Genomic DNA, 25,678 nt, shown 5'->3' with positions numbered 1-25,678 from the left:
ATACACATAATAGAGTTAATAATGTTAATCAAGAGATTGGTTAAGTTTTATCAGTAGCTAATGGACTTAGCTGGACACTGGGCAATACATAATGGACTTAGCTGTACACTGGGCAGTATGTAATGGACTTAGCTGACACTGGGCAATAAGTAATGGACTTAGCTGGACACTGCAATTTGAGATTTGATGATCAGGTTAAGGAGATAAATGGCAAGATAATTAATCTCGATGCTAGAATGTATGGAAAGATGTAGTAGTAAGAGTATTGCTATACTCGTATGAAAATGAAATTACTAAATTAAAGAAGAGTGGTGCAGAGTATAAAAGTGACAAAAAGAAGATAATAAAGGGTATTTTAGAACACAAGTATCATATATTGGTTATAAAATGTGGAGGATTTTAGAGTATATTGCGATAGAGTATATTTACTTGACATTGGAGTAAAATTCGAGCTGGGGGATTATGAGACAAGTATAGTATCTCCACAAAACACTTTTATTCTCAAAGTTGGTAAGCAGGGCAATATTGAAATAAAATATTCAATATTCAGTTTATTTAAAGAGTTTGAGAAACTTAATATTACAGTTTATGCCGAAAAAGATTTGACAATCAAGCCAAACTAGGTTACACACAACAGTCATTTTAAACAGGTTAATAGTTTATTATGGTAGATATTTATCGAAGATCTGCTAGCGGTAAGGCCCATGGTGACATTGATTTATCCAAATGTGCAACATGAGATGAACTTGCTGATCTTTTATGTTCACCATTGTTGACCAAAATGAAGTTGTTGTATTTCAGGATCAGCAAGGACGGTTAAAGACTAGCAATATCTCATTGACAGATAGTATTTTGCACGTTCTAGGCACGACCAAAAGTAACTTAGTGGTGTTTACTAAAAAAGGTAAAATTAAAAACTTGAAGGAATCAATCATAAGACTCATTGGGCAGATTACTGGACATATTAGAAATACTGGAAATATAATGTATGGTTATCTCAGCATGAACATAAATACAATTACCAACATGAGAGAACTAAAATCAAATGATGACATGGCAACAAAAAAATACTTGAACAGCAACAACATCATGAGCAGAACTGAGATCAATAACTGTGTTGCTAAAGCCGATACAGTGACAGGTCATCTCAACATGATCAGAAAAAGCATTGATAATTTGAGAGAACCAGAATCAAATGATGCTGCTGCAATGAAGAAATACGTGGACAACAGCAACATCCCAATGGTGACCTCGTTAATAACAATCATTGATGGATTGACCACATTCAGATCTGAATATAATCTTCATGTAGCCTATTTACAAGTTTCGTAGAAACATAAATAGAACCATAGATTTTTTCTTTGGAAATATAACGGTCATTGACATTAAGCTATCTGAAATTCCCACACGCCTCGTTCACTCCACCAACATAATCAAAGCGATTCAGGATCATGTTGTTCAGACAACTCCGCTTATCAACATGGTATACAAAGTAGCATCTGGATTGGCAACGTGGTCACAACAGAATAACTCCATCAAATGTACCACTCAGGTCACCATGGTGTACAGGCTCTGTGTTTAGCACCACTAATTTTAAGATATATATGACATATATAAGGAGTCTTTCCACCGATAGATTTTCCAGAACCGTCTCAGTCGTGTTAAATCAAAATACCAAGGAAACATTTGTACTGGACCCAAAAGACAAAAATGTAACTGCAACAACATACTGGTAGCATCTGGAATTCGTCCCAAAACACCTAAATTGGTAACTCAGTATACCATATAATGAATCCCACAAAATCCTTTCAGTATAATCAAATGTGTGCGTGGAAGGCAATGCTGAAGGAAATTGTCAACAAGCCCATGATTAAACAGAAAAGAAATATCGCAGGCAAATCATCATCATTGACAATGTTGTATACGCAGTTACATCACTGGTCACTGGAACAATGACGTTAATTCACACATTATCGGTGATGCAGATGATACCGCCCATGGCTGAATTCGGTGTCTCTGTCATTGGTGTTGCTGGTATACTCAATATTATTGTGAAAGAAATATCTACATGTACCAGTAACAAAATGTACAAGCACACAGAAATAACTTATGCGGTGACATATGCGTGCATAAATATATCATCAATACTGTCAGCGTGGTTAAATGATAGTGCAATATCAGACAATGAATTTGCTGTGATCAAGGATATGTACTATCAGTCTCACAAGAACAAAAATGTACCAATACAGGCAACAATATTCCCAGCACCACATTTACAATCCACCCTATACATAATAATGACCGCAAAAATAACCACATGACTGGAACAGATCATTGCTAACACAACACCGCTGACAACCACGATGATATTAGCGACCTCAACACAGCCAGAATTCAATATTGGTTTTCCTACTCTGATAAAAGCTTCTAATGGTCAGTCACTTGAGAATGCACTTACAATGCAAATACGACTTATTGTAGTTGGCCAAATATCAGAGAAAAATCATATGGTGGATTAGATGCTAAAAACTCAATGGTATTCTCACATAAAACCGCTGCTGTTGCAACTGTTGGACAAACTCCAATCTGTGAAGTCGTTACCAATCCAACAGGATCATATCAAATCAAACAAATCAGTGATGAACTTCAACATAGAATTAAATCAAAAATAGGAAAAGAATCAAAGATCGCTATCAAGGTACACAAGCCAATGCTGAGCAATGCCATTGAAATATCTGCGGCGGATTCCATGGAATCCAATTATGCTGTTGACATTTATAAGTCGTCAATCAGAACCATGTTGGAATGGCCTGTGGTAGCATAGATTTATAGTGGACCACCACGACCAAATGCGATCTAATTGTTCACTGACATATATTGATTTTATAAACCAAACCAGAGTACCAGAGACCCTTCTCTAGAGGGTTCTCTCTGGATTAGATGTTATCAGTTCCTCGATTAAGAGAAATCGCCAGTGCGATTGTGCAAGAATATAAAATACACAACACAATAGATGAGCGTTATTTGAGTAGAATGTGATTGATTATCCGAACAGTGATCTTAACAAAAAAAAATATTTGTACAACAAAACATTTGTTGATGATGAATGACGATGCTGTAACATTAACATTGTATGTTTTCAACACATACAATAATGATCCCAATTATAAAAAGTTATTTCTTGATCATTTTAAGCCCACCAAAGACCAGCTGAGTATGGACAAACTACCTGGTTTGGATACCAATAAAATAGGGAAGGATGTTGATGACATAATTGAAGAATATTTTCCAAAGATTTATGCTGCATGGGAGAAGTTATGTACCCCTCCAAGTATTCTTCAATATAACAATGATCTTGATGGTGGTGGTCATCATGTGTCGCCAGGTATTGTCAATATCATGTCAACGATTCTGTAAATCAATTATGTGATGCAGTCGATGCAAGCTATGCCACATCTAGGCAAGCATTACAAGGGAAGGCCCTGCAGGGATATGTTCTTTACATTTTTTCTCCAGATGTCCCACTGGGTCATTTAATTCTGTCAGTGCCAACTAATCCTGTTTATTTACCATGTCATAATCTATCATTGTCATGAATATGATTTACATGAATATTGATAGTTGCAGGAAGGTACTTTTCATTCCCTAATTATCAAAGGTCTCTCATAAAAGCCGACTGTCTTTTGATCTCCTTGAGTTTAAGCATCTGCTTAATCAATCATTTGCTTGAAGTGTAAACAAGTTTTCATGTCTAATTACACCTGGTGACATTACAAAAAATTTGTCCTGTGTTTTCCAGCCATAGGTTAAATTTGGATACAAATTAAAGGAACTGCTAAAAGTTTATCAAAGTTTGAGATGTGTGACAATGATAAAAGATTATGTGATGATGTAATGTATATGAGTGACTGGAATGAGGATACAGTAATCTTGTTCAGAACCTTTTTTATTATTGTGTTACTTTTGTTTTTGCTCAATAGCTACACTAAATTCTCGTATCTGATAGCATACTACTACTGCTAATAAGAATTCATGCAAAATAATATTCATTCCATTACTACTAATGTTGCCAATTCTATCTAGTGCATAGTACATGTAAATGCATTGGCATGAACTATGATTGCACTTGCATTTTGAGAGCTGTACCGTGCTCTTTTCCCATGGGTGTCCACTTTAGACAGGTTTGACTGTACTGTCTCTATCATGCTAAGAAAATGGGAATTACATGCTTTTCTTAAGCATGCACACAGGCAGCTGATATGGGTTTGTCTGGTTGGGTATTGAACCCCAAGCCCTTGGCTTACAAGTCTGATGATCAATCATATAAGATGCTGTAGATCTTCATTACTGAAACATGTTTTGAGGATTGATTCTTCAGACTTTATTGTGACTCACTGAAGTTCCTCAGAAAAATGAAAATCATGAGATATGGTTATCCGTTATCAAGCAGTATGCAATCACACATCACACATTATCAAACAGTATGCAATCACACATTCTCAAACAGTATGCAATCGCCACATTATCAAAAAGTATGCAATCACACATCACACATTCTCAAACAGTATGCAATCACACATTAACAAACAGTATGTAATCACACATTATCAAACAGTATGAAAATCTTGAGATATGGTTACCCATTAAACATGATTAAATCATGAGATATGATTGCCCATTATCAAACAGTATGCACTCATTTGTGGCAGTGATCAATTGCAAATTTATTTGGTTTAGCTATTGTGCTGTTGCTGTTGTTGACTTTAATTATAGTGGTATGTGCACAATTTTACATGTGCCACTTTTTTCTGACTGCATTGCAGTCTGCTAGTTGTTCCTGGGGAAGGGAATGTGCTGAGGAGGCCAAATATTGTGGATTGTTGTAACTTTATTGTAAGAACAACTGTTTTCTGGAGGTTGAAATTTTCAAATGTAATTTTCTTATTGACTTGTTTCCTCGCAGTAAAATATGTTACATTTTATACTGTAAACAAATTCAAAATTTCCTGGCTAGTTATAACATAAATAACCATGGTTTACAAAGGAATGTAATAAAGTGACTGTATTCATTTGTTTGATCCTGTATTGGGCATTGGTTGTAATAAAGTGACTGTGTTCATTTGTGTGAAACAGTATTGGACTTTGTATGTAATACAGTGACTATTCATTTGAGTGATGCTGTATTGGACTTTGTAATAAAGTGACTGTTCCTTTGATGGACACTGTATTGGACTTTGTAATAAAGCGAATGTTCTTTTGATTGACACTGTATTAGACCATGGATGTAATAATGTAACTAATGTATGTTCATTTGATTGACACTTTATTAGACATTGAACGTAATAAAGTGAATATGTTCATTTCATTGACACTATCTTAGACATTGACTGTAATACAGTGCCTATTCTTTTGAATGATGCTGTTTTGGACTTTGTAATAAAGTGGTTGTTCTTTTGATTGACACAGTTGGACCTTGGATGTAATAATGTAACTACTGTATGTTCATTTGAGTGACACTTTATTAGACTTTTGAATGTAATAAAGTGAATATGTTAATTTTATTGACACTGTATTGGACATTGGATGTAATAAAGTGATTGTTGATTTGATTGACAGTGTGTTGAGTTTTGGATGTAATCAAGTATATATGTTGATTTGATTGACAGTGTGTTGAATTTTGGATGTAATCAAGTATATATGTTCATTTGATTGCCATTTTGTTTGACTTTGGATTAATAAAGTCGCTATCATTATCTTTTTTTGTTTGACACTTTGTTGGACTTTGGAAGTAAATAACATTAAATCTCATGCATGGTAAAATTGCAAAATCCTGAATTATTGGCTAACTTATTATAGTGTACCTGCTCATTGATAGTAACCTGGGTAATAAAATGGTCAACCAGATACCCCTTAAACAAGTTTCCAAGTTCAGACTGAGACACAGAATAATGGTTACAGTTCAAGGCTTGTACCGTGTGTGCATTTATTCATTATCACAGGGGCGCATATCGTTGCTTTCAATTTACTTGTCATGCAGTTTTGTTTACCTCATCCTTATCTAAAAAGTTCAAACAGAACAACTTGGTACCTATGCTTAGTTCAGGCATTCAATACATGGCTGTCCACAATTTTGCCTACTATCATACCTTTAATGAATGCCAGATAAAGATGTCAAAATGTTAGGAAAAGTCAAACGGGTACCTGTTTATTCTAAAGTTACTTGGGTAACTGATTAATAGTAAATTATATTAAATGTGAATTTCAACTGCTTTGTTGTATGTTCATCGATGCCAACCCCTCAAGAGGTATAAGCGTTATTATTACTAATATAAGTGGTAAAAAGGAAAATCTAAGCATAACATGAGTATATTACATGCCATAATTACAGAAAACCATATCAAAAATGTACATTTATGTTTGCAACATACCTGGATCTGCTGTAGTTAAATTTTATTTCTCAAGTTATCTAAATCCATATGGATTAGTTTAAGAATGCAGACACAAAACAAAATGATAAATAATTTATACACAACATTCCCTGTAACTAGTCTACATCACATATTTAACTTTCAATAAAAGGTTTTGAAGTGAAGTCCAAAAATTCTGAATGCTGTAGTACATCACTGTTGGAATCATCTTTCAAAATTTGTAAAGTACTATTGATTTTCCTTTTCTTGATGCAGCATGTTCTTCATTATAATAAAATTCCTTTCCTCTAACATATTTTAGCGATGTAACATCCACAATTCACGTCGATAAATCGTATTTCACTTAATAGTTGGTACCATAGTTTTTCAATATAGACTGATCTGCTACTAAAGAGTGTATCAGACTATTATGAATCTGTAACATTTGGTATTATATTCAAGAAACCCATCTGTTTTCTTGTAATCATGTCATATACAGTTACTATATGTAAAAGATAAGGAAACTGTTTGATGTACACAGCCATATGGTCAAACTATTAAGAACATAAGATTAGTAGATGTAGGTCTGCAATGGATAAATGTCACATGAGATAAGACCTCAAGCTGTACTCCTTATTCTATGTTGCTCTCTCAATGTCGCCAGATATAATTTTAGATCTGAACTTGGAAACATGTATTTTTTTTAGATGAACTAATTATATTACCCAGGTAAGCAGTGTTTCCCTTTACGCACATTTGTGCATCAGGGATGCACACTGGAGAAAATTGACGCACACATTTTGTTACCGTGCATTTTTTTGATGCATAGGATTTCCATAATATGATCATGATTTATTTAATACCCAATGCATTGGACGATGGATGGCATCTTATATACTTCGCGTATAGGCATTGACTGGTTCCCCGCTTTGTTTGCTCCCTACCTTGCGCTTCTCTATTCATATAGCAAAGTGCAACGCAGGGAACATATAAAACAATGAACCAGACTAGCATAGGCAATGTTATGATGGAGTAGCTTCTCCGAATGTCACGAGCTTCTCGAGCTCAGCAAGCTGTTCTAGATATTTAACATCAAGGCTCATTGCACTAGAAAGTGATCTCCAGATTAAAACGTCATGCACCAAAAAGCATTAGCAGAGAAAGTGAAAGAAGCAGAACACAAAAGAGTAAATGTGGATCTAACTTTAAAGAAAAATGGATGAAATTATTCCCTTGACTGGAATATTCATTATGATTACCGGTGTGACTTCTGATCGCGTGATTGCAAAGACTGCAAAAGTGAATAATCCTTTCGTGACAGGATTTTAGAATTTTTAAAAATAGGCCTTCGTTTGCCATAAGATATCTGGAGAACACATTATAACCTAAGACATTATTTCACAACAAAGAAATGAGTAAGCTTGCAGAGACAAATGCGTTATTTGGATTACAAAGTCAGCGGGTCATTGCAGATTTTGTTGGTTTTTAACTTTTACTGCAATAAAAGAAAGATTTTAAAGTTCAAGTGTAACTTATTAGAAAGAAGATGAATCAGTATCCTCCTTGATATTTGGATAAATGTGTTCTAGGACAAAGTACAATGAAACCTATGATAGTACACATTTGATGAAAGACAGTAAATTAACTGCCATTTGTTTAAAAAGATTTATTTGGTTTTTTGTATTGGCTTATATGTAATGTATTGGGCTATACTAATGTTGAGGAGACTGTTAAAAGTATGACTTTAAAAGAAAAATGAACTAATAAAATTATTCTTTGAATGGACAATACATTTGTTTGTTAATTGTGCATGTTGGTGTATTTGTATGTTTAGAGAGAGAGAGAGTATGTTGTGCAAGTTGCAATATCCTATTTCAAGCTGGAAAAGTATGAGTCATATGAAAATTTGTCAGTACATTTTTGACCCCCACATTTTTTATTTGACCCCCAGTTTTGACACATAGGTTTGTTTTGTACCCTCAGTTTTACACCCCAGGGGGATACACTACGGGTAAGTATGATTAGATCGGTACCCGAGTACCCACATACCCATTGATGACTTGAATGCCAGACCATTTTCTCACTCTATCACTTGACATTACCATGATGGTGCATTTTTAATATACAAGTGCAGCTCACTGAATGGAATACTGCCCTCTTATTGACCAATGGAATATGACGTACTAAACCTATTTACAATTTATTTTTGTATTATTATATATTACATATATGACCGATTATTACATTGTAAACACAGATACCACTGTGTTCATCGTTAGACCTCCATCTATGTTCCTTATTTTCTATTTATAGTGTCTACATGAAATATTTCCAAGAAATCATATGGATTTCTTGACTGTGAAAGCATGTATCACAGATTCATTATGTATTGATACTTTTTGATAAAGGTAAAGACAATCTTGGAGGTCTAATGATGGATAAATGTACAGCAGCCAATAGTCACAGGACACAACCCTTGAAATTAGTCTGGTTCTCTGACAACTTTCCACTGTGTATCTCTTTGTTATGAGGGCCTTGTTGTAGCGCACCTTCCACAGGCAGGAAGTTCTGAGGGGTCTGATTCTCTGTTGGAAGATGTTGGCTTGCTATTGCCTAATTCTCAAGCAGAAGTCCAGTCTGATCCCTGTCAGACTTATGTATATATATTTGAATACTGCAAGAGTAGATCAATTGAATCAGACAATGTTACATCATGGTTGTTTCAGACAACCAGTATTTCCTAGCAGAACTACACATAAACCGACCTGTAATATAGTCTTTTCCTAACATTGTTGAGAAGGGAGTTTTAAAAGTCTTGTTTAACTTGTTTAGTCAGGAAAACCAGCAAAAGGAAAAGAGTCTGAGACAAAGTCTGAGTCATTTGAAACAGCAGAGTCCACCCAGTCCACCACATCAATACCAGCTGTCGCTGCCTCCAATAAACAACCCAGGGCCTCAACCATCCTTGGAGCTGTGAAGAAGTTCTTTAAACCAGAGAAAACAAAAGGGATAGAGGCGGTGCCTGTCCTGAACATTACAGGTAGGTAAAGGGGATGTGTAAAATCCATAAATAATTGTTTGCGGTATAAGAGATGCACTTTCCTCTGATTGCTTATGGTCCTGTGGTTTGATCAATTTTGTTATTCATTTCAACTGGACTTGAGACAAATGTCATAGTAAAACAGGTTTATCATGGATAATGGTTAATTTCAACAATGATTAGGTGGGGGAAAGTATCTGTTTAAGGATGGTAGTCATGTAATACTGGTATGACTTCTACCTTAAGCATGCTTCTGTTCTGATCTGTGGCTATTTAAAATAGGTTATCACAAAATACATGTGTAATTTCTACAATACTTTTTTAAGGTTCTGATAAAACATTTCTTTGCCAGTACTTCCTGTGTGTTGCACAAGGAGTGTGAGCAATATTAAGCTCTGATTGGTAGTTATTGTTCACCCTGGACTGGAAGAAACAATCCGAATTCAGTGTAATGTAATTCATTGCATGACACACCAGAAGTGTGCCCATCAAATTTAATCTAAGTAAGCAATATATGAATCAACACAATAACTTGGCATGAAAGTGATTATTTAATGACGATTCAAGTACTTCATTATACATGTGGACACATTTGGAATGTCTCCTTTAGGATGAAAGTAATTATTCAATGATGAGTCAAGTACTTCATTATAAATGGGGACACATTTGGAATGTCTCCTTTAGGAGGAAAGTAATTATTCAATGACGAGTCAAGTACTTCATTATACATGGGAACACATTTGAAATGTCTCCTTTGGATGAAAGTGATTATTCAGAGATGAGTAAAGTACTTTGTTATGCATGGGGACACATTTGGAATGTCTCCTTTAGGATTTAAGTGATTATTCAATGATGAGTCAAGTACTTCATTATATATAGGAACACATTTGGAATGTCTCCTTTGGATGAAAGTGATTATTCAAAGATGAGTAAACTACTTCGTTATGCATGGGGACACATTTTGAATGTCTCCTTTAGGATGAAAACGATTATTAAATGATGAGTCAGGTACTTCATTATACTTGAGGACACATTTGGAATGTCTCCTTTAGGATGAAAGTAATTATTCAATGATGAGTCAGGTACTTCATTATACTTGGAGACACATTTGGAATGTCTCCTTTACAGTGAACATGCTGCTGGAATAAGATAATTAGCATGGACTTGGTGAGGTGGGGGAACATCTCAGTTTAATTAAAAGTTGAACTTTTGCTTCAGCATCCAGATTGAATGAGTTATCTGCTATTTCAATCAACACTAAAAATACTATATTCAATTCCAGTCGGTTGATAAGATGATCCTCATAATGCAAACAGGTTTTGTAGCCAAGAACCAATTTTGGTCAGTGGCATTTGTCATCTGGTCCCTCCCATTTATGGTTGTGTCCATGCCCTCAAGTGCAACATGAACTGCATAGATACAAGTTGTGGTAACTTCACATGACTGTTTTGCCCATGAAAACAGTAAAGCAGGATATCGCCTCTCAAGCCCAATCTTCTTGGCTTAAGAGCGCTATATGATGGTGTAACCTGCTGGCTCTAAATATCAGAGTCACCTCATGATGATTTGCGCTCTTGAAATTAGAGCAATCTTTGTGAACCTTATTGTTGAATACAATGTTTACAGACATCAAAGAAGCTGCTGGCTGGTATGCATAATCAGCTCAGGAATTTAGTTTTGCAAAGACAAAACCTGAATCTAGTGGTCAAGTGGTTGCAACCCACACAACCACCAGACTTCAATTAAACCAACACAGCCAATTAGATCTGCTTGATTTGCCAGCCAGTTCTTATGGTAAGAAGATTTCAGTAATCATGTTCTTAACATGATAGAACAATTACAGCTTATGTGCCCTTAGAAGGAGACAAGAGGTATGATAAGGATACTTAGCATTCCCATTGACTATTACTCATTTTCTTGACTGCTCGTGTGCTCCATTTGGTTAGAACACCTATCTCTGATTAAGGAGGTCGGTTTAAACCCTGGCCACGTCATGCCAAAGACTTATAAAAATGGTAAAAGCAGCCACCATGCATGGTGCTCAGCATTAAGAAGGTAGTGATAGGAGTGGTCTGCCTGGTGTCAGGATAATCTGCTTGGGTGGGACATGATGCTACATGAGTGCGGCATGGTGCCCCAGTGCTAGATGTCACTGTAAACTGCTACATTTCAGACCTTATAGTGAGAGGACTGAAGTATTGTTAAAGCTATGTTACAAATACAAATCAGATGCACATTCACTTATTTTTCTGATGTTAATATGATTAGGAAACATTTAAAGGAGAAGGCAGTTTTTTTTCTAGTAAATTCTATTTCTACAATAGTACTTACTCAATGACACCTATTTAAGGCCATGGCTTTGGGTGGCTGGGTGGTCTAAAGTGCTTGCTATTACCGATTACTGCTGTCTCACCTCTGTCTGCATGGGTTCGAATCTTGGACTTGGCTATTGTGGGTCTTCCACCATGTATAGCCTATCTTGCTTTCTTGTGCTTGATGATTCTCCATTCCCATTCTTGAGAAGATAACGATAATTCTTCATAGCACAGTACATGCTAGTAGTTCGTGGTCTTAATTCAACATTTTCAGGATGATCCATTTGATTAGATGCATGACGTATCGTCGTCACGATACCTTTTGTTTTGCATTGCAGGAATAAGTTAAAAGCATCTTATTACCGATAGCATGACTTACCTTAAATGTGGAGGGGATTACAATGTTATCTTAAAAACAGAAAAAAAAGAGTACAGTTTCCATGTGAATGGAAAATGTTTTTGTCTAAGCAGGTTCCACTGCAGGAATGGAAACAAATGACAGCATAATCACTCACACTGTACTTCTAGCATATGGAAAACAACCACCATGACCCACATGCATTCATTTCTGACCTTGAAAGAGGAACACTGTTTGCTATTCCCACTCCTGTACACATATTAACATAAGGCAACGAACTGATGCAATTGGAAATCATTCTTTTGTAGATTCTGTTCAACGTTTGCTTATCCTCATGGTATGTTCAGCCTCTAACAAAGAATATAACATAAAGGAGATATTCCAAAGTTGTTCTCATGTACAACTAAAATACATTACTTATCATTTTATACACCTTAATGGGAAATTGTCTCCGTTGAGTGAAGTAGATGAAATGCAATGCAACAGAGGAACTCTGCATAAATGTGTATGTTAAATGAACAGTAAAGTATTTAAATTGTGTATGAGGTACAAATTTGCGATGTTTTACTTTTGTTGGTATATGTTACCATTGGCTGAGCATGCGGCCAGACTAATAAATACCTGCATTGAATTTCTGTTGCAGGAGATGGGAATCATTTTTTGAACTATGCGATTTTCACACCATGTGTGGTTTGTAGAATGAGAATGTATATCATAATATTTTATCTTTCTAATGATGTAAGTGGATGGCAGTACCTGAATTCTCAATTCAAAGAATAAAATGGCAAATGTCTAATAATTATTCATGACTGCTGAGGATTAAAGTTACTTGCATATCCTTGTATTGGGTTATTTTTGTTGTTTTGAAATTTGTCTCCCCTTGTATCACTAGTTTACAGCAGATCTTGAATTCTGATACCAAGGGTGGGATTTTGTTATCTAACATAAATGGATAATGAAGGATTATTTCTCAATTGTGTTATCTAACATAAATGGATAATGAAGGATTATTTCTCTTCTTACTGAATGACTAGTAAGTTTTTAGTCAAAAGGTGGTCATGAGTATTGATGTAAGTTTGAGGACAGAATGGTGATCATGAGTATTGATGTAAGTTTAAAGACAGAATGATGATCATGAGTACTGGTGTAAGTTTAAAGATAAAATGGTGATCATGAGTATTGATGCAAATTTGAGGACAGAGTGGTGATAATGAGTACTGGTGTAAGTTTGAAGTCAAGATGGTGATAATGAATGAGTACTGGTGTAAGTTTGAAGACAGAATGGTGATCATGAGTATTGATGTAAATTTGAGGACAGAATGGGGATCATGAGTACTGGTGTAAGTTTGAAGTCAAGATGGTGATCATGAGTATTGATGCAAGTTTGAAGACAGAATGATGATCATGAGTACTGATGTAAGTTTGAAGAGAGAAGAGTGATCATGAGTATTGATGTAAGTTTGTAGATAGAATGATGATCATGAGTACTGGTGTAGGTTTGAAGAGAGAAGGGTGATCAGAAGCACTGATGTAAGTTTGAAGACAGGATGGTGATCATGAGTACTGGTGTAAGTTTGAAGACAGAATGGTAATGATGAGTACTGATGTACGCTTGAGACAGAATGTTGATCATGAGTACTAATGTAAATTTGAAGACAATGGTGATCATGAGTACTGATGTAAGTTTGAAGTCAAAATGGTGATCATAAGTACTGATGTAAGTTTGAAGTCAGAATGGTGATCATGACCATTGATGTAAGTTTGAAGACAGAATGGTGATCATGAATACTGAAGTAAGCTTGAAATCAAAATGGTGATCATAAGTACTAATGTATGTTTGAAGTCAAAATAGTGGTCATGAGTACCGATGTAAGTTTGAAGACAGAACAGTGACTATGAGTACTGATGTAAGTTTGAAGTCAGAATGGGGATCATGAGTACTGATGTAAGTTTGAAGTCAGAATGGGGATCATAAGTATTGATGTAAGTTTGAAGTCAGAATGGGGATCATAAGTACTGATGTAAGTTTGAAGTCAGAATGGGGATCATAAGAATTGATGCATGTTTGAAGTCAGAATGGGGATCATAATTACTGATGTAAGTTTGAAGACAGAATGGTGATCATGAATACTGAAATCAGCTTGAAATCAAAATAGTGATGATAAGTACTAATGTATTTCTGAAGTCAAAATACTGGTCATGAGTACTGATGTAAGTTTGAAGACTGAATGGTGATCATGAGTACTGAAGTCAGCTTGAAATCAAAATGGTGATGATAAGTACTAATGTATGTTTGAAGTCAAAATAATGGTCATGAGTACTGAAGTAAGTTTGACGACATAATGGTGATCATGAGTACTGATGTAAGTTTGAAGTTTGAAATGGTGATCATGAGTACTGATGTAAGTTTGAAGATGAAATAGTGATAATGAGTACAGATGTAAGTTTGAAGACAGAATGTTAATCATAAGTACTGATGTAAGTTTAAAGGCAAAATGGTGATCATGAGTACTGAAGTAAGTTTGAAGTCATGGCGATCATGAGCACTGATATAAGTTTTAAGTGAGAATGGTGACCATGATTACTGATGTAATTTTGAAGTCATAAGGTGATCATGAGTACTGATGTAAGTTTGAAGTCAAAATGGTGATCATGATTACTGATGTAATTTTGAAGTTGTAAGGTGATCATGAGTACTGATGTAAATTTGAAGCCAGAATGGTGATCATAAGTACTGATGCAATTTTAAAATCAAAATGGTGATCATGAGTACTGATGTAAGTTTGAAGTTTAAAACGGTGATCATGAGTACTGATATAAGCTTGAAGACAGAATGGTGATCATGAGTACTGATGTACTGAAGTAAGTTTGAAGTCAAAAGGTGATCGTGAGTACAGATATAAGTTTGAAGTCAAAGTGGTGATCATAGTTACTGATGTAATTTTGAAGTCAAAATGGTGATCATGAGTACTGAAGTAAGTTTGAAGTCAAAATGGTGATCATAAGTACTGATGTAATTTTGAAGTCAAAGTGCTTATTATGTGTACTGATATAATTGTGAGTCAAAATGATGATCATGTGTATTAAAGTAAATTTGAAGCAAAAGGTGGTCATGAGTACTGGTCTAAGTTTGAAGACAGAATGGTGATCCTTGAGTACTGATCTAAGTTTGAAACAGCAAGTATTCATTACAATTTCTCCACTGTAATTTAAAAGTCTGGTTTGCAGTTTAAACCCGTACCAGCATACAAAGAACAGTGGTTGAGAGAGTTACAGTAATACAAAGTATGCAAATTGTATACTGCATACAAATGATATTAGTAGGTTAGGATTAATTGTGGCTGGCAAAAATAATTATATATTCCTTGATTCAACTCTGATAGAGAATACATTTACCCTTTATTATGTCTACTGGTCATAACACAGTAGATCTTACACGATTGACTGATGTCTGTCATCTGTCATTGATCCATCTGTTAGGAAAAGCTTGATATCACTACTCTAAAAATACTTATAGGATTGCCATGAAGCTTTGCACATACATCCATTCCAGGATCTACTTGGACAGATGAAAATGGTACTGCTTGGACATCATTATGTATTTGCCATCTTCAATTTGTGTTATCTTGCTCCTCTTGAATGGTCATACAAGCATGGGTTTCAATTAAATGTTAAATCTGGTTGGTTCGAATTTAAAATGGTGTTTATCTGATGTTCAATATATCCACCATGGCAACCATCTAATACATCTTGTTATCACTATTCCTTCTGAACTGAGTCTTTGTGATGTTCAATACAGCCACCATGGCAACCATCTTATAAATCATGTTATCACTATTCTTTCTGAATTGAGTCTTTGTGATGTTCAGTATAGCAACCATGGCAATCATCTTATATATATTTACTCCATTGTCTAACAATAGGGATTTATAAGATTTATGTTATGCTGCATTTCTGTCCTAAAGGTATTCCCATACATCTATGAGGTAATATTGCTGTTGTCAGGTTTGATATCTTTTAGGGAATACAATTAGTGTATATAGTATGGTAGACCAATCAGTTGTTCTCTGCCTGAATTTGGTTAAGACTTGGGTACTTTAAGAGTTGATGCAACAAATATTTGAAAATCAATTTTCTGTCTGTATAACACAAGGGATTAACAAGATTTCTTTTGCTGCATTTCTATCCTAAGTTGTTCCCATACATCTATGGGGTAATATTGCTGCTGTCAGGCTGATAGCTTTTACGGACCACAGTTAGGGTAAATAGTATGGCAGCCTAAGAAGTTGTTCTCTCCCTGAGTTTGATTACGAATTAGGTACTTTAAAAATTGTTGCAACATACATCTGAAAAACCAATTTCCTGCCTGGATATTCAGCAAAATGTATTAACCTTTGAAAATTGATTACAGCACTAGTAAATTATTAGGAAAGGTAGATGAAATTATTAGAAATGCTGTTTTATTTTAAAATAGTGATAAATAGTGATTGACTCTGGAACTAAAGGAGTAGAAGGAACGATTCCATATTATGTCAATAGGACCCTTACCATAACGTAAATTATTGACTAGTTTAATTCAATTAAAGAAATTGGTAACATATATGATTTGTAAAATTGCTGATACTTGATAAGCATTTATGAGACAGGGATGTAAATGATCATCAGATTGCCAATCACGCATTGGCAGAAGCTTGATCATGATGGTTTGTGTGTATGTCGATTTATACCAGTTAATGTCTACGTCATAGTTTTGTATACTTCAGTGATGTGGTCAATTTCTCAAGTTCAGTTGACCCCTGAGTATGTTACTTGGTACGAGGATATATGTTGATGTGTACAACACCATGTTACCCAAAAGATACCAGTTTAACAAACATCTGGTGGGAAGCTCTCTTTGTGGATGCCATTTAATTATTCTCGGCCTGTCCAGATTGTATCTGCATCACGCATGTTGTAAATAGTAATGAATTCTAATATAGGCATATTCATTATATTCTCCCCCCACCAACAAATCTATTCTCAAAGTTCGTATCTGTTAAAGTCATACAAACTAAAGACTGCATCATAAACAATCCCTTTTACAGGTGTGCATACCATCCCACTTGAAACAGTGGCAGTTGATGGCTGTCCCATCAACTACAAACCCTAATGGAAGGTGATTTGGGGTTCAGATGTGCTAGATTTATGAAACACAAAGATTTCTGCATAACCAATTCATTTTGCAGGTGCCCAGGCCTTGCCTGCTGAAGATCATCTCAAGGAGGAAAGGAAGTCAGGACTGTTGACAGGTCGCAAGAAGAAGCCAAAGGTTTGTCTGTCAGTTATGACAATGGTCACAAGTAAAAATGGTTTAATATTAATATTTCTTCTTGGAGTAGTTCTTGTTATCTGCTGTATATAATTATCTGGAAATTGAATGGCTGAACATTGATCAGACATAATTATATCTATTGGTTGGATTATGCTATCCATGCATCTGTTTTTTATTCCTGGAATTCAGTGCAAGACTTTCAAAAATTGGTTTTACACAAAGCAATGATAATAACATTGTTAGTACTCTTTGCAATGGTTTGTGTTTTTGTATCCTCTACAAGAGTCATCTTAATGGAATGCAGATGTCACTTTCATGCTGTGGCACAAGGTTTTACAGCTAGCTTAGTTTCTCTGCTTGTTACTGCAACACCATTAAGTGCAATGGCTTTAACATGTATGCACATCTGATGAGATTCTCAACTACTTTGACAATTTTTGACCTTTGCAATTAGAATTCACTTTGCTTGAAACAGTAGCCTTGGAAAAAATGGAGGGATCAACCAAAAATATAGAATGAACATAGATCTTTGGTGCAGCCTGCAGAATCTTGGATATATGATGGAATATTGGCACAACTTGCAAAGCAAGCTGACATTGGCAAATAATACAAATTACTGGTGGAAGAGTACATGTACCATGATAGGATTGGCATGCCCTGGATCCAGTTGGAAAGGAACAAGAATGCAAAGCAGAGAGATATTGAGTACAGGGACCATGCAAAGATCTGTAAGTCAGTACATGGTCAGCCAAGAGTAATCACACTTTCACATTGGAACAAAACCAAACAGTACTTTGGGGATCCTAGGCTTTACCTCTATTATAGTGATGACGAGGTATCTGAAAAACTAATTTTCACATCAGTGACCTTTCCATTCAGACATGAAATGCCATTTTCCCCTGGCTCATCAGATTAAAAGAAAATTATTGATCTTGGGGAAAGGTATTCTCTGTTGTGTGATATCATTGGGCACAGAGATCTGCAAACGTTGCTGAAACTGAGGGCAGATGGTATGTAGCCTGGCTAGCGAATGTGTTAAATAGTATATGACTTCCAGATCTCAGTATAAAAAGAAAACTGACAGTTTCTCAAAAGAGATAAGAGTTGTACCAGTACACCACATCAGAAAATCATTTCCACAGAGGAATTAACCCTTACCTAACTTCTCTTCTAAAAATGATAATATTACTATATCTGACAATCAGCGATTCCTTGGACATAAAACAAGGCATGGAGGTATATAGGCTTAGTTAATCAAGATTATAGAAGGGTGCAGTTATGAGTGAAATCCATATATAATAGAGTGTAATGACCAGTGAAATCCACACATAATAGAGAGCAGTTACCAATTAAATCCACACATAATAAAAAGGGTGATCCCACATCACAAAGTTTTGAGTGAAATTACCAGCGAAATCCATACATAATAGAAAGGGTGATCCCAAATCACAAAGTCAATTGTTTGGAGTGCAGTTGGCAGTGAAATCCACACATAATAGAAAGGGTAATTCCGCATCACAAAGTCATTAGTTTGAAGTGCAATTACCAGTGAAACTCACACATAATAGAAAAGGTGATCCCAAATCATAAAGTTAATAGTTTGGCATGCAATTACCAGTCAGATCCACACATAATAGAAAGGGTGATCCCACTTCACAAAGTCAATAGTTTGGAGTGCAATTACCATTGAAATCCACACATAATATAGTGCCATTACTAGTGAAATCTACACGTAAGAGAGTGCAATTACCAGTGAAATCCACTCATAATAGAATGGGTGATCCCATATCACAAAATCAATGGTTTAGAAGTTTAGTTTTGTTGGGCTTTACTTGCTTTGCAGAGGACACATCCTTCACTGAACTTCTGTTTCTTTGTTTTTGTTTTTCAAAGATGAATCACACTTGTACATTATTCCTACTTCCAAAATGATCCTGAGTGTTTTGTGTTTCATATCAGAGATAAGAATTAGCCTCAAGGAAATCCTGTTTTGTGTTTCATACCAGAAGTAAAAACTGACCTCAAACAAATGTTGCTTGCCACAAATTTATAATAAAGACGGCATTTCACAAAATTTCATATAACTTCAATCTTTGGATTTTGTCCTTGTTATTGACAGTTCTTTATGTAGTTTTTGCCTTTGTTATTGACATAGTTATTTAGTTATTGCCTTTTTATTGACAGTCAGTTACATAGATATTCTCCTTATTATTGACAGTTATGTAGTTATTATCCTTGTTATTGACAGCCAGATATGTAGTTATTGCCCTTGTTATTGACATTCAGTTATGTAGTTATTGCCCATATTGATAGTTATGTAGTTATTGTCTTTGTTATCATTAGTCATTTATGTAGTTTTTGTTATTGGCAATCAGTTATGTAGTTATTGTCCTTGTTATTGACAGAGTTATTTTGTTATTGCATTTGTTATTGACAGTCAGTTACATAGTTACTGTCCTTGTTATTGACAGTTATGTAGTTATTGCCCTTATTATTGACATTCATTTATGTAGTTACTGCCCATGTTATTGATAGTTATGTAGTTATTGTCTTTGTTATTGACAGTCACTTATGTAGTTTTTGTCCTTGTTATTGACAATCAGTTATGAAGTTAATGTCCTTGTTATTGACAGTTATGTAGTTATTGCCCTTGTTATTGACAGTAAGTTATGTTGTACAAGGGGCCCCGAGTAGCCGAGTGGTCTAAAGCGCTCACCGTTACGGATCACTGCCATCTCACCTCTGTCTGTGTCGGTTCGAGTCTCGGATTCGGCTGATGTGGTTATTTGATAAAGCTGGCCAGTAGCTTCTCGTGGGTCAGTGGCTCTTTTCGGGGGTTTTCCGGGTTCGTCTTCCACCATTAATACTGGCCGCCATGTATAGCCTATCTTGTGCTGAAAAATGGCGTTAAGCCCTACAACAACAACAACAATGACAAATCAGTTATGTAGTTATTGCCCTTGTTATTGACATTCAGTTACGTAGTTATTGCACTTGTTATTGATAGCCATGTACATATTGTCTTTGTTATTGACAGTCATTTATGTAGTTTTTGTCCTTGTTATTGACAATCAGTTATGAAGTTAATGTCCTTGTTATTGACAGTTATGTAGTTATTGTCCTTGTTATTGACAGTCAGTTATGTAGTCAGTGATATGGTGATTGCTTATCTTTGACTGCCTTACCTTTAACCTCTTTGACAGTTCAACTGTATATATGTAATCTGTCCTGTATGATATATGCATACTGCAAGTTAATGGCATTAGTCTGGAAATCTCTCTCTCTCTATTGCTTTCTCGATCTTTGCAAATATTGCTGAAATTCTTGCTAAAACATGCCTTGATGGAGTGGATTCACTTTTTAAAACATGCCTTAGTGGAGTGGAGTCAGTTGTTTTTATTTTTCACAATGTATTTTATCAGGAAATCTCATAACCAAGTCTTTGTACCACTTTAGAGTCCATATGTTAAATATGGTTTTGATCAGACTGCTAAATTTAATGTTATACAATGTTTGGAATCCTGTTATTACAATTCTGTCCAAGTTAGCTGGGTGAAATAGTCATGTTTAATTTGATAAAACCCAGATGAGCAATATCAGGCCTACTTGGGTCTCAGGTGTCATTGAATGCAAGGGTTAACTGATCAATTATTTGCATTTTGATCATTATTATATTTTTAAGAAATGAGACAACATAATTTATTGCAACAGGTGTGGTCCAGACAGAAAGAAAAACTTCAAAAATGGATACTAACATTTGAAGTAAAACCACTGTAAACTGCTAAAGACAAAACAATATTTTGGAAGAAAGATAAACAGCATTTTTTCTTTTTTATTTTGGTATATTTACTGAGGGTCTATTATTATTATTATTATTATTATTATTATTATTATAGTTGTGTTCCTATCTATGTACAGAGGATTGTTATTATTAAAATGTCCTTCACATAAACAAGATAAATTACCAGTCTGCAGAGGGTCAGGTTCGTAGAGAAATCGGTTTAGAGAAATTTTGCTACATGCAGGTTTGAAAAATTTTGTGTTGAAATTTAACTGGCTCACATCTGAATCAGTATGCACAAAATGAGTGAATAGATACTTATTTGTTACATCCAAATATAATGAAAAAGAAATTTATAAAATATATATTTGGCAAGATCCTTTTTCCAATCCTACAGATCCAACATAAATAATGCTGTCTAGTGACTGAAAACACAAATGTTGTGGTGAGTGGACATTCTATAAATATTTATGTCGGAGGTGAAATAGAGTTGTTTGTCATTACATATTAGGATCAATGGACTTGTAAATTCTATGAATACTTCTGTCAGCTATGAATTCAGTGTCTTTGCTATTGCTCATAATTTTGGTCAATCTATTCCCAATATTTTAGGGCAGATATTATGAGATCAGTGAGAGATACTTCAGGCAGATCCGCTCTTATCTGAAAGACAAACCAACCAGGTTTCACTTGGTTGATGAGGACTTTGCCATTGACAACACTACTGTAGACAGCAAATTAGAAGATTTGAAGAGGAAAATTGTAGAGGTGGCATCACAGCAACCATACTGGGGGGAGGAGATACCTGCACGTTGGCTCCCTCTGGAACAAGAGCTGATGAAGCGAAAGGCGGCTGGAGTGAAGGTACACATTTCCACTCACAGTTTAAAACATCTATGCCAAATATTTAATTATTGGATTTGGAAAAGCTTAACTTTGTTTTGTCACACTAAGTCTAGCATGATGAATACATATGTATATTTTTGGACTTGTATTGAAGTTACACCAGGTTATTATTTGATGACCTTGAGGTTTGAAATTGCAGACCTGCCAACCCACATGATTTTTGCTTGAATTTCATGACACTTGATAGCGATTCGCATTGCATGCAGAAAATCAGGAATTTCCCTAATCTCAATTGGCTTAAATCAGGAATAAAATAACTTGTATCCTGTGTAGTGCTAATCACGATAACAGCAGACCTACAATACAGATCAAATAAAACCATATACTTTTAAAAACCTTCATCTGTCAGACCTACAATACAGATTATGCAAGACCTTGTGCAGTGAAATACCTTCATCTGTCGGACCTACAATACAGACTATACAAGATCATGTGCAGTGAAATACCTACATCTATTAGACCTACAATAGAGACTGTACAAGACCTTGTGCAGTGAAATACCTTCATCTGTCAGACCTACAATACAGACTATACAAGACCTTGTGCAGTGAAATACCTTCATCCGTCACACCTACAATGCAGACTATACAAGACCTTGTACAATGAAAACCTTCATCTGTCAGACCTACAATGCAGACTATACAAGAGCTTGTGCAGTGAAATACCTTCATCTGTCTCATGTACAACACAGACTATATAAGACCTTGTGCAGTGAAATACCTTCATCTGTCTGATGTACAACACAGACTATGCAAGACTTTGTGCATTCAAATACCTTCATCTGTCAGATCTACAATACAGACTATACAAGACCTTGTGCAGTGAAATACCTTCATCTGTCTGATGTACAACACAGACTATACAAGACCAAGTGCAGTGAAAACCCATCATCTGTCAGACCTAAAATACAGACTATACAAGACATTGTGCAGTGAAATACCTTATCTGTCTGATGTACAACACAGACTATGCAAGACTTTGTGCATTAAAATACCTTCATCTGTCAGACCTACAATACAGACTATACAAGACTTTGTGCATTCAAATACCTTCATCTGTCAGACCTACAATGCAGACTATACAAGACCTTGTGCAGTGAAATACCTTCATCTGTCGGACCTACAATACAGACTATACAAGACCTTGTGCAGTGAAATACCTTCATCTGTCGGACCTACAATATAGATTATACAAGACCTTGTGCAATGAAATACCTTCGTCTGTCAGAATTACAGATTAAATAAAACATATGCTTGAAATACCTTCATCTTCACTCCAATATCCAGCGTGGTCACCTCTGTGTAGTTCAGGTAAACTATTATAATACCACTGGCATCTGTATCCACACAGATGAAGACTTACTTTACATGTACACTCACTAGGATGCCGAGTGGTCTAAAGTGCTCACCGCTCCGAATCAACTGCCATCTCACGTCTTTCTGTGTGGATTTGAGTCTCAGCCTTGGCTAGCATGGGTATGTGGGAAAGAATGCCAATAGCTTCTCATGGGCTTGGCCAATGTAAGTACAAAGAGAAAGCTTGCCAGTAGCTTGCTACGGATCAGTGGTTCTTTCCATGTTTTTTTTACGGATTCTTCTGCCACTATTTATATGGGCTGCCATGTAAAGCCTATCTTTAGCGGTAAAACATCATTAAACACCATAACAACAACAAAAACCAAGGCAGCTGTTTAGACTGATTTTCATACCACTAACCAGAGGTCACTATTTCCTGTATTTTATGATCAACATACTTGATTAAAATTTGTCGTTAATGTTATTGTTCAGCATCTGTTCGTGGCATAATTCATGAAGCCATGAATGCATCTCTGTTAGTAATACATTCTTACCACAACGGACAGTCATTAAACTATGAATGCATCTATATTAGTGGTACCCTCTTACCACAATGGACATTTGTCACACTATGGATCCATCTCTATTAGCAACCCACCCTTACCACCAAGGATTGTACCTTGGGTGGCTGAGTGGTCTAATGCACTCACCTTTACCAATCACTGCTATCTTGCCTATGTGGGTTGAAGTCTAAGGCTTGCCCAATTTAGGTATGTGAGAGAGCTGTCAGTAGCTTCCAGTGGGGGCCGTGGTTTTTACCAGATTTTCTGAGTCCTGCCCCACCAGTTTTATTGGTCACCATCTATAGCATATCTAGCCCTTAGACATGACGTTAAACACCAAAACTACAACAACATTACCACAAAGGACCGCTCAAATGGTCTAGTGATTAGGGCATCCGCCTTGGATGTGGGAGGTTGTGGGTTTGATCCTTGGCTGAGTCATACCAGAGACTTACAAAAATGGTACTAAAAGCTGCCTCGCTTGATAGTCAGCATTAAGAGGTTAGTGTTAGGACTGGTCGGCCTGGTGTCAGGATAATACGACTTGGTGGGACATCATGCTACATGACTGCAGCATGATGCCCCAGTGCTAGACATCACGATAAACTGTCACACTGCATATATTATAGCAATATGACTGAACAATTGTTAAAGCATAGTTAAAAAACCAAATCACACACACACACACACACACTCACACTCAATATACATGATAAATGGACAATAACAGATGGCATGCCTGTTATCTGAAAGGGTAGAATGCCAAGCCTAACCAAACTACAGGAAGTTTAAAAGTTGAGTGTAATTTTCATTTTATTTCTCAAACAATTTAGTCAAGCAGGGTCTTGTGCTGCAAAACTATAAGGCTTAAGAATCCGAAATGAAACTTTAAAAAAAATATATTCGTCAAAATACCTGAACAAGAATATGAAATTGTTGGACTTTAAATCCTAATACAGCATTAGTCACCAAAGCACTGATTCAAGAAAGTCAAATGTTGTCAGAGCTTATGTTAGTAACAGTTTAGGAGTAGAGATATCTCAGTAACAACACTTAGATAAGTGGAATGCTGTACATAACGACCATAAAGTCCAGTTTACCTGGATAAGCTAACTAATATGCATATGCCCCTTACAGACATCAGACTATAAAAGTAGGGTTCTCTGCACGGAGCAATACTTTTATACAGATAAGGAACAGACTTATCTCAGAAACAAGCGAAGGTTAATGCTTGAATATCTAGAAGCAAAATCTACTTGTATTTATTAGGTCACTAACAGGATGTTTGTTTTTGTTGTTGGGTTTAACGCCATTTCTCAGCACAAGATAGGCTATGCATGGCGGCCAGTATTAATACTGGAAGAAGAACTCGGGAGGAAAACCCCGGGAAGAACCACCGACCCACGAGAAACTGCTGGCAAGTTTTCTGACATAACCACGTTGGCAGAATCCTAGACTCGAACCCACACAGACAGAGATGAGATGGCAGTGATCAGTAATGGAGAGCACTTTAGACCATTCGGCCACTCGGGGCCCCCTAACATAGTGGAGCATGAAGAATAAACAATGGATGTTGTGGAGTTTTGTCCATTTCCTAGTCCACCCTTTTCGTTTCTACTTTCCCTTTTTTCAGTGCCAAAGGGCAACTTCCCCCATTAAATATAATGTTCACATCATCTCTGAAAGATGGTCACTGTGACAG

At 35.8% G+C, this 25,678-nt stretch overlaps 1 protein-coding gene across 4 annotated transcripts in view; it reads left to right on the top strand.

Moving 5' to 3' along the window:
- The window catches only part of LOC149788762 (uncharacterized), a 133,363-nt gene that overhangs the window by 82,574 nt on the left and 25,111 nt on the right, over window positions 1-25,678 (top strand). For all 4 annotated transcript variants that reach the window (XM_089974850.1, XM_089974849.1, XM_089974852.1 and 1 more), the window contains 3 exons: window positions 9,240-9,447; window positions 17,346-17,428; window positions 21,825-22,076. In XM_089974850.1, coding sequence (XP_089830976.1) covers window positions 9,240-9,447; window positions 17,346-17,428; window positions 21,825-22,076 — 543 coding nt within the window. The remainder of the gene's footprint in view (window positions 1-9,239; window positions 9,448-17,345; window positions 17,429-21,824; window positions 22,077-25,678) is intronic.

Source organism: Sinohyriopsis cumingii, chromosome 11 (assembly GCF_028554795.1).
Source record: "Sinohyriopsis cumingii isolate HCF-2022 chromosome 11, ASM2855479v2, whole genome shotgun sequence".
Lineage (NCBI taxonomy): Eukaryota > Metazoa > Mollusca > Bivalvia > Unionida > Unionidae > Sinohyriopsis > Sinohyriopsis cumingii.
This window is presented reverse-complemented; position numbering and strand designations above follow the sequence as displayed.